Source organism: Mytilus trossulus, chromosome 6 (genome assembly GCF_036588685.1).
Source record: "Mytilus trossulus isolate FHL-02 chromosome 6, PNRI_Mtr1.1.1.hap1, whole genome shotgun sequence".
NCBI lineage: Eukaryota > Metazoa > Mollusca > Bivalvia > Mytilida > Mytilidae > Mytilus > Mytilus trossulus.
Window position 1 is genome coordinate 88,723,793 of NC_086378.1, and position 9,969 is coordinate 88,733,761.

The 9,969-nt window shown below is 30.3% G+C and overlaps 1 protein-coding gene across 3 annotated transcripts in view; it reads left to right on the forward strand.

Annotated features, from left to right (window-relative positions):
- The window catches only part of LOC134722166 (phospholipid transfer protein C2CD2L-like), a 39,696-nt gene extending 35,647 nt beyond the window's left edge, over window positions 1-4,049 (forward strand). For all 3 annotated transcript variants that reach the window (XM_063585736.1, XM_063585735.1, XM_063585737.1), the window contains one exon: window positions 517-4,049. In XM_063585736.1, coding sequence (XP_063441806.1) covers window positions 517-764 — 248 coding nt within the window. In that variant the 3' untranslated portion in view covers window positions 765-4,049. The remainder of the gene's footprint in view (window positions 1-516) is intronic.
- The last annotated feature ends 5,920 nt before the right edge of the window (window positions 4,050-9,969 follow it).

Consider the following 9,969-nt stretch of genomic DNA (forward strand, 5'->3'; position numbering starts at 1 on the left):
TTTGCTAACTGGACAATATTTACTGTGTGAAAAAATGATTCTAATTGATTAAGCCTTTCAAGAACTGAATGTAGTCTGTTACTAAAAATGCACATTCGATGCATCTTAATATGATTTGCATACTTATACATGTTATATTCCCATATTTCTCATTTGCATAGTACTTAAGAGGCCCTGGATTTATTGTGTTAATTTCCTGCTTATTTTTCATTCAAATGATTAATTTTGTTTTAAACATTGTATTGGGGGTTCTTTATTTTCTATAAGGTTAAAATTTTGAATGCAATGGATTTAATGGATTTAGAAGAACCATGAATATGTTGAATAATAAAATACAAGTTTCTGCTTTCAAATCATTTCATGTATTAATTTTTTAATTGTAGTTTTTAAAGTTGCATTAATTCGATTTAAGTTAAAACATGACTCAGGTCCTCAAAACCAGTGATGTCAATTGAAATTGCTTTTTAACATTATATTTATGCACTGTTCCTAATTTTTTTCTCCTGTTTATTTTAGATGATATGGAACTAGGCAGACAAGAAAACCCAGGAACACCTAATCTAAAGAAATCAAGATCGTTAGGTGGTAGTTTAAAGAAACTTTTTAGGAGAAGTAGAAAACGCTCTCAAGGAAGAGAGGATCAAGAAATGTCAAGGGAGAGTTCATTATCTAGGTCATCTGCAAGAAATATATCTAAGGGTCCATCACGGGAAACGTCATTAACAAGGACTGGACAATCATCAAGAGAGTCTGCTATATCTTAACTTGTTCATTATAGATCTAGATGTAATTAATTATCTCACAGCTTTAATATCTCAAAGAGTCAACTAAAGCTTTAAAATGTCTAGTCATCCTCATGAGAGAATGGCTATTTATAAGTTGATTGAGAAATGGTCCTTTAAAAAGGAGAGCTCAGTCAGGAAAGATAAATTTGATTTCTCAATTATAATTTCAGATACGTAGCTTAAGAGTTATTGAAAAAGTGAATATTGAAACATGATTTAGATTATGAAATGAAGTTGTTTTTTACAGAAATCATTTGAGATTTTTGTATGTAGAAAGTTGTACTTTAAGTTATATTATATTATACATTGGATATTACATTAAGGTTTTTGTACAATACTGGAAATTCAGGGTAATGATATAGACATAATTTTTAATAGTTTACTTAGGAATTTTTCCCATCATTTTGTAAATTATGTTTGAACATTCTGGTCAGTAAAACATTCACATGGACAATTACTATTTTCTTAATTTGTGAGAAAGTCTTTTGTATGTGATATCTAAATGTTGACCTTTCCTGGTTTTGACCTCTCTTTAAAGAAAATAGAATCTCATATTGAAAGCTTTACCTCATTAGTTGAAAGAATGTGACCTACTAATGAATGAATAATGTGGAAACTTGAGATATTTGTCTATAATTAGGTACTTCTGAAGCATTTGTAAAAGTAAAAGTATAACTTTAAAGATGTGATCTATAGATGAAAGCCCTAAGCTGTAACTTATTGATGATAAGATTATAGTCCTATAAGGGTGAACTCCAGCAAAATTAGAACATTTTTCCTTGTCATATGAATTTAAGATACTAATGTAGGGATAATATTGAAAAGATTTTCTTTCGAAATATTATTGTTTAGAGCCCAAACTCTCCCTTTGCTAGTAGTTTTAGACCAGTCAACCTTTCTGCCTTGACCACAAAGAGTAGAATATGATGACCTATAAAAGATAGCAAATGAAATGGTGACAAGAAGGAAAAGAAATACATTGTATCCACACTTCAACAATTTGCCATCAATACTGGTTACTGGGTATACTCTTTATTGACCTGGAACCAGTTTGCTGCATATGACCCTTCTCATTAGAACTGTTTAAGTATTAGCTTTATAGCATTCAAGTTAAGATGATACATATATAGTGTGATTCAAAAGCAGTATGGAAGGACTAGAACATGATAAGTTGATACATATAAGAAATTGAATGTATTATACCTATTTCAATTATCACTCAAAAAATTAGAGTGCTTACTGGTAACTACCATTTCATTGCTATAGAATTGCCCAATTATGAAGTCTTGCCAGGTATCATTGTAAATACTCAAAAACAGCTAGTTATTTTAAAATGGAAAGGGATTTTTTTGTTGCAGGCAAAATTCATTATCTCTATCTTAGACATGCATTTCATTGAAAAATTCAATTTTACACAGAACAGTCCTATCTGATAATGAGTTCATGCTGTTTAATCTTGAGATAATGATATTTGACTGTAACTAGTTTGAGTTAGGAGGTGATTTCATCAAACCATCTTCCTTTGAAAGCCAAAATGCAATCACAAATGCTCAAGGAGTGATAACAAGTCATGCAGAAATCGACAAAATGTTGTTATATTTGTAATTTGAATAAATGTGATATTTTCCGCTAACAATTCCTCATGTTGTAAATGACTCTATTTTCTACTAAGATTTTTATGTAATATGCAACAATGAATTAGCTTGATTGTGTTAGTAAAATTTGAACACCTTTAAATACTTCATATATTTTTTTATGACCCTATAACTCATATGGTCAATTGTTGTTACAAAAGTTTTTCGTATTTTCATCACATTTTTGTAATACAGTTTCATTTTTCTGAAGAGTTTGTAAGAAACTACTTGACATTTACATGTGAGTTAATTTCAGTATTTATTTCTTTAACAATTTCTGTATGGATAAGACTGAAAAAAATCCAGTGTGATGTGCTTCAGGTTGTAACAAAAAACATCAACTTGTTAAATGATATATTTTTCTAATTAGGTTGGTAACAGTTATCTTTTAACGATTTTTTAAACAATTTATTTTACTTTGACTTTGATAATTTTTGTAAAAATAAAAATGAGGGACAGTTATACAGAGCTGCAAGAAGTTATGCTTACTATATTTAGGGTAGGGATAGATGTTCACTATAATAAGGGGTGGGATAAATGAAAACTAATAACATAAATAAAAATAGAAAAATTGTAAAATGAATCATTTATCACATAAAAATAGAAATATCAAAATGATTAACCTGTGTGAATCATATTAACTTTTATTTATTAGTCCCTACTTTCTATTTGTCCCACTAATTCTGAAAGGACACTCTTAGTGTGAAGTAAAGATACCATATAATTCTCATATCTCATTTACAAATTTTGTGTATTCAAATTTTTGGTAAATTAAAAGATCTTTAACACTTACTGCTGCATATTCAATAACTAATTTTCTCTCTAAAATAAGAAATGACAAATGTTTGAATAATTAAGGTAAAAGCTTTAAAGGAAAACATTTTTAGAAGTAAAGATAAATATTTTTTTTTCTAAAAGGATTTTTTCCCCAGATAATTGAATTTTTATACATGTTTTCTAGCTTTATTTGTGAAGACCTAGTACCTCAGCTTTGTGCTAAAAATGTGTCATGATTTGTTTTATTATAGATTTATGAGAAGAGAAAAATGTCTGGTTTTTATACCACAAGCTCATCACCGTGCTGTTTTATTGTTGTTTGTTGAAAGTGTTATGTAAAGATATATATTTTAAAAGAAATGTTATTTGTAGTATGAAATATTAGATGAAAGCAGAATACGTTTTAAATGTTTCACATCTTCTGCATATTTAATCTGTTTATGCATATTTGGAAAAAAACTAGGAAAAAAACTATTCACAATTTAATTAAATATCTTTTTAGTTCATGGACTTAAAATCTTTGGAGGAAATCATACATAGATGAACTATCTTGCACAATGTTAATTACGAAAAACAAATATTTCATGTGTTGAATGCTACTGAAAAATGTTGATAACATATTTCATATGTTACAATTTCATATCATAACAAAGAATGAAAGAATGACAATCTTAGAAATCAAACACACCTTCTACATTACAACCCAGAAATCATTCATATCAAGTGTTTCTATGCTGATAAACCTCTTCCTTTATTTGTGATAAATTTTAGTATGAATGAAATAGTAGATTTCATGTTATTTTTTGGATGTGTGCAATATTTTAGCAGATTTGAATAAAATATTTATTTCACATTTGTTTGTTACTTGTATGTATTACCTTCTTGGTTAATACCAAGTAGTTGAGTATGAGATCAGGTCCTTTTATTTCTATACATACATAAGAAAAATTGTGACATATGTTTTCATATGTTTAACATATGTTTTTCATATGTTTGAAAAAATATGTAAACATATGTTTAGGCCCAACATGAAAACATATGTTTTTGATCATATGAAAAACATATGTTAAACATATGATAAACATATGTTGCAATTTTTCCTGTATACAGCACAATGAAAATGTTCTAGTATTTGTGATTGAGTAATGTAATTTTAGCATGAATTAAACATATTAGGATTAGGGGAGTGAAAATTAAGAAACAGTTATTATTTCAAATTGAATATATGGGAAGATATCAGTTTACCTTTAAGAGTTTGCAAAGTGATAGTAAAATATGGAATTTTTCTTTCTCTGTGTCCTCCAGGATTAGAAGAGTCGTTAAATAAAGATGGAAATTAGAAAAAATAAAACACAGAAAAAGCCAAGAAATTCATTGAATGCAAGTACTTTCCTGAAGGATTCACATTTTAATTTTTGTAAACTATAATTTGATAAATAGAATAGATTATTGAACAGGGAATATGTCAAAGAGACAACAACTTGATCAATGAATTGGTGACATCGAAATAAATTTGTTTTCCAGTTCATTTAAAAAAAGATAAGAACAAGGAAAAAGAAGTTCATGTGTTTTTCCTTTAAATTTTCTTTGACTTACATTTTCTTTTTAAAGTTCATTTTAAGAATTCGACGTGCCAGACTTGTCATTAGTTTTCCTTCACAAGAAAATGGACTTGTCGAATTAAGAAATTTAATTTGAGCTGTAAAAATTCCTTGTTTGGATATGTGTACAATTCACTTACAAAGTACCTGAAATCTATTCCAGTTCCGATAAAATGACGACCGATCACTGGTTTTTCCACCTGTGTATCTTCATTGCTCTTGATGAAGATCCAGGATTGGTATCGGTTGATAAACATTGACTTGAAAATGACATGCAGATTAGTACTACAATTTGAAACGTTTTGTTGGGATTCAGAAAGTTTCTACTCGTTTAAAAAAAAAATCATAAATCGATTGAGAAAAAAACAAATTCAGGTTACAAACAATGAAATGCATATTTAAAAAAAAAAAAGAAAATAGTGGCGTGTATTATATTTCAATTTTGGAACCAAACCAGTCTGCAAACTAGCTACACATTTGTATTTAGTGCTGAGTCAATTGAAATCTGTACACACTTATTCATGGGTTTTTTTTCAAACACATTAAAAAGTAAAATCACAAAAATACTGAACTCAGAGGAAAATCAAATAGGAAAGTCCCTAATCACATGGCAAAATCAAATGACAAAACACATAAAAAACGAATGGACAAGACATGTCATTTTCCTGACTTGGTACATGCATTTTCAAATGTCGAAAATGGTGGATTAAACCTTGTTTTATAGCGCTAAACCTCTCACTTTGTTGACAGTCTCATCAAAAGGGATTCATTACAGAAACTGGATAGACACATGTTAATAGATATTTATTTTACGAAATGTGTCACAAGGAGGTATTGAGATAAAGATATACTATAGCAATAAGATTGTATGGTTATATGGTTGTTACTCTTTTTGTGTGCAGTCTACATCGTTACAAAAAAGAAAAATACTAAACATATATCAACTTTGTTATATACTCAATCGATACTTTCGAACAGCGGTATACTACTGTTGCTTTTATTTATATAAGAATAAGGAGATGTTATATGAATGTCAATGAGTCAACTATCCACCAAGGTTCAAGTGAAGAGGGTTTTATAATAGCTTGGTATTTTGAATTATTTTTTACAATGCTACATTTTTTGTCCCTCAGAGTATAAGGTTTGTCGGAAGCTCTAAAATGAACAATGTTCGGATACTCAATTATACAAACATAAAATTGTGGTAGGTGTTCGTTGTTATTTTGTGGTTTATATTATATTATGTAATGTATAATTATATTAATTATTTATGCATTTCTCTGTACTGGTTTCGATTATTTGAACTATATTCCTGTCACGTATTGTTGTCATTTTAGCGATATATTTGGTTAGCGGAAGGGTTGACTAGCCATACAACCAGGTTCAACCAACCATTTTTTTTCTTAAATGTCCTGAACCAATTCAGGAAAACGTCAGTTGTTACTAAAAAGTACGTTTCTATGTATGTTGGCGTTTGTTTGTGTAGAAGTTAATTTCTGTTATTCCTTTGTTATCTCTTATAATTGATGTGTCTGCCATGGTATGATTTGTGACACGGACTTTTTCTCGCTTAATCAATTTGATGACAATTTTATACTTCTTCGGCCATGACTGAGCGTTCCTGATGAAAGTAAATTCAGAAAAGCGCTTCGGACACATGCAATAAATAACGTGCTGTTTTCATTTTTTATTCAGATTGCAACTATCTTCTAGTTTATGGATAAAAATTTACAATCATTGACACATTCAATACAGTATTTGTTCGTTGCAGACTTGACACAGTTGTCACAAATTTCCTGAAAAAAAAACCCAACATAACATTGATGTTCTTGAAGTATTCACTATCCTAATAATAGTTATCAAAGGTACCAGAGTTATAATTTAGTACGTCAGACGCGCGTTTCGTCTATATAACACTCATCAGTGACGCTCATATCAAAAAAGTTATAAAGCCAAATAATTTAAAAAACGTTGAAGAGCATCGAAAATTCAAAATTCCCAAAAGTTGTGCCAAATACGACTGAGGCATAAGCCATGCTTACATTTAAATGATTTTATGAAATTGTCATAATATAAATGAAGATTCTACTACTGCGTCGAATGCTTTTCCCTCTCGAGACTGTTTACCTTTCAATGGACTTAAGTTCAAATTAGGGCAAAATTGTCTCTCAAATGAATTATATTTGATATTTCCAGTATTTTCAAAATTGAATGTTATATATATGTTATATCATCAAACAATTTGGTTTCGTTTAGGATAAACCCTTTTCAGTTATACAGCAATGAAATAAAAGTCAAATCACAAAATTTGCGAACTTTCGCATAATCTTGACAATTGACTTATAGAACACAACTGTCGCCAACCAACAGATATTCAAACGCTAAGTTCGTTTGTGTTTAACTGATTTAATATGTACCAATTGTTTTTGGCGATCTTTGTGCTCTATTTTCATGAACCCAACATATTGTCACAATTTTATGAATATTACACTGAATAAATCATGTTATTTAAGAAGGAATTATAATGTTGCATATTTTAATGTTTTCGTGAAAATAAACATACCTTTTCAAAACTTTATCGATTGACCAACAAATACAGGAATTCAACAAAAACAATCAAAACGGTCCTCTCTAATAAAAAAAATTAATAAGAGTACGAAAATTAGTTAAGCAAGGCGTTATAATTAGACGGCATACAAATAAAAACAATTTGCAGTAAGATTACACATTTAAAAACGGTTTGTAGCGGAATAATAACGATATTATGTGTTTTGTGTTTGGTTTTAGAGTCATTGGTTATAGTAGTGTCTTCAGTGATAGACTCCAACAAAGCTTAGAGTATTTCAAATTGACTACATAACAATATATGCACAACTGCCTATTAAATTGTTTCTATTTTTGTAATGTTATACATTCATCATGCTGGTACATATGATAACATCCTGATCATGAGTTATATGTTACTGTAAAAAAAAAACCAGAAGATCTAAAATTTCAGTATTAACTACATACTCGTGGCAAATACAAACAACGCAAACATAATCTTAGTTTGCCGACAGCCCGTCATGCTCGAATCTTAATCAAATTATATTTATGCGTTTCGGTGTTGTGTCGTTGTTCTCCTCTTATATTTAATGCGTTTCACTCGGTTTTGGTTTGTTACCCCGATTTTGTTTTTTGTCCATGGATTTATGAGTTTTGAACAGCGGTATACTACTGTTGCCTTTATATATCCATGTAAATTTTGTAATCAACTACAAAATTTTGAAACTTTTCGTCTTGTGTTAACATACACCAGTACGGTGCTGACCTCCACTCCGGTACAACTAAAGTACCTTCACAACGTTCTCCTGTCATTTTGTTAATAACCTTTGTAATTAGTGAAGGAGGAGGAACTAACCAATTGTTTTCATTTGTCCAGTTCTGTTTAAAGGCATCTATGCCCGATGTACCTTTACAGTAAAACTTAGAATTAAACATTTTGCATTTTGTGTTGTAATCGCATGCAAAACGGTCAAATGTGAAAATACCCCATAAATCATTTAAATATTCAAAAATCCATAACTGGACCCCAGTCATCACAATCTGACTGTCTACTTAATCTATCAGCTTTAGTATTCGATTCTCTAGGAATCCAGTCACATGACATGTCAATTAAATATTTACTACATGTATCATTTACAGACATAGCTTTTTCTTGTAAATAGGGTTTTTTACTTCCTACTTTAAGGATGTGCGATACATTTTTGTTATCTGTGTATATTTTAACAGATTTCCCCTCTATCCTACTGACAGAGTTCTTAAAAACTCTATCTACCGCCTCTAACTCTCTCCAAGTTGAACTCTGTTTCGTTTCAGAAATGGACCAACTACCAAACATATTTGGTTCATCTGATTCGTCTGTCGAATCAAAGGTCAAATGACCACCATAGCCTACATCCGAGGCATCACAAAACATCTGCACATTTTCAGAAGTAACTTTAGACAACTGACTAAGTTCAGAACCCTTTTCATTGAGCTCGTCTATATTTTTTAACCAAAACTCAAACTCGGCAATTGCCTCCCTATTTAATACCACCAAAGAATTCCAACTGGCTTTTGCTAATATGCAATCATATGAAAACCGAGTTCTCAAACGAACTTCATCCCCAATAACTGCTTGTGCAAAAATAATTTGACCTTCAATAGAAGCTAAAAATCGAACTTTCACCAAAACGTTCGTATTGCATCATATTTGCAAAAACAAACTGTTTAAGCAGTCCTTCAATTTTTCGACTCTTTTTCCCTTTAACTGTATTAAACCATCAATCAAATTCCAATCAAAACCGAGCCACGTAAATTTTTGTGCCGGTTCCCAAATACATTTTTCGTGTGCTATGACAAAACCAAAACTTTCAAGATCAGACTTGATCTTTTTACTTGCTTTCCAACATTCAGAATAGGTTTTACCTCCACCTAGACCATCATCTAGATACATTACTATTTTCAAACCGTCGTTTCTCCAATACTTAACAATTTCTCTCATGACTTTGGAAAAAATGAATCCACTCGTTGACAGACCAAAAGGTAATACATTAAACACGTAGTACTTATTTTCCCACTTAAAACCTAAATATGTTCTATCGGAAAAACAAATTTCCACGTGATGATAGGCACTTTTCAAATCATATGAAAAACAGAAGTCACCTATTTTAAAGATTTGTCGAGCTGTGCTAGAATCTTCATATTTATAACGAAATTTTAAAAGATGCGGATTAATGTGTCTTGCATCAAGAACTAATCGAAGTTTATCTTTTTTATTACCTGCCACTGTTAAAGGATTAACGACATGTGGAATATAATATACCTCGCTTATGCATTTTTTTCTGTAATAACTTGTTTATTTCCCCTAAAACAAATTGAGGATTATCCTTCGCTGACCTATTGTTTTCAAGCTCAACCTTACCTGGTATTACCATGAACGGTATTTTATATCCGTTTTTTATAACATCTAAAATATATTCATTTGTGCCTATATAGTCCAGTCGAAATGTGAAACAATTGCTCAGAAGGTGGTAAAAGCATCAAACTTTGCAGAGTGTTAGTTGGGGTCATAACTAACATTTATAGCTATGGACCCAATTCAGAAAATCAAAATGGCGGCTCTGGGCGGCCATTTTGTAATCATGTCCA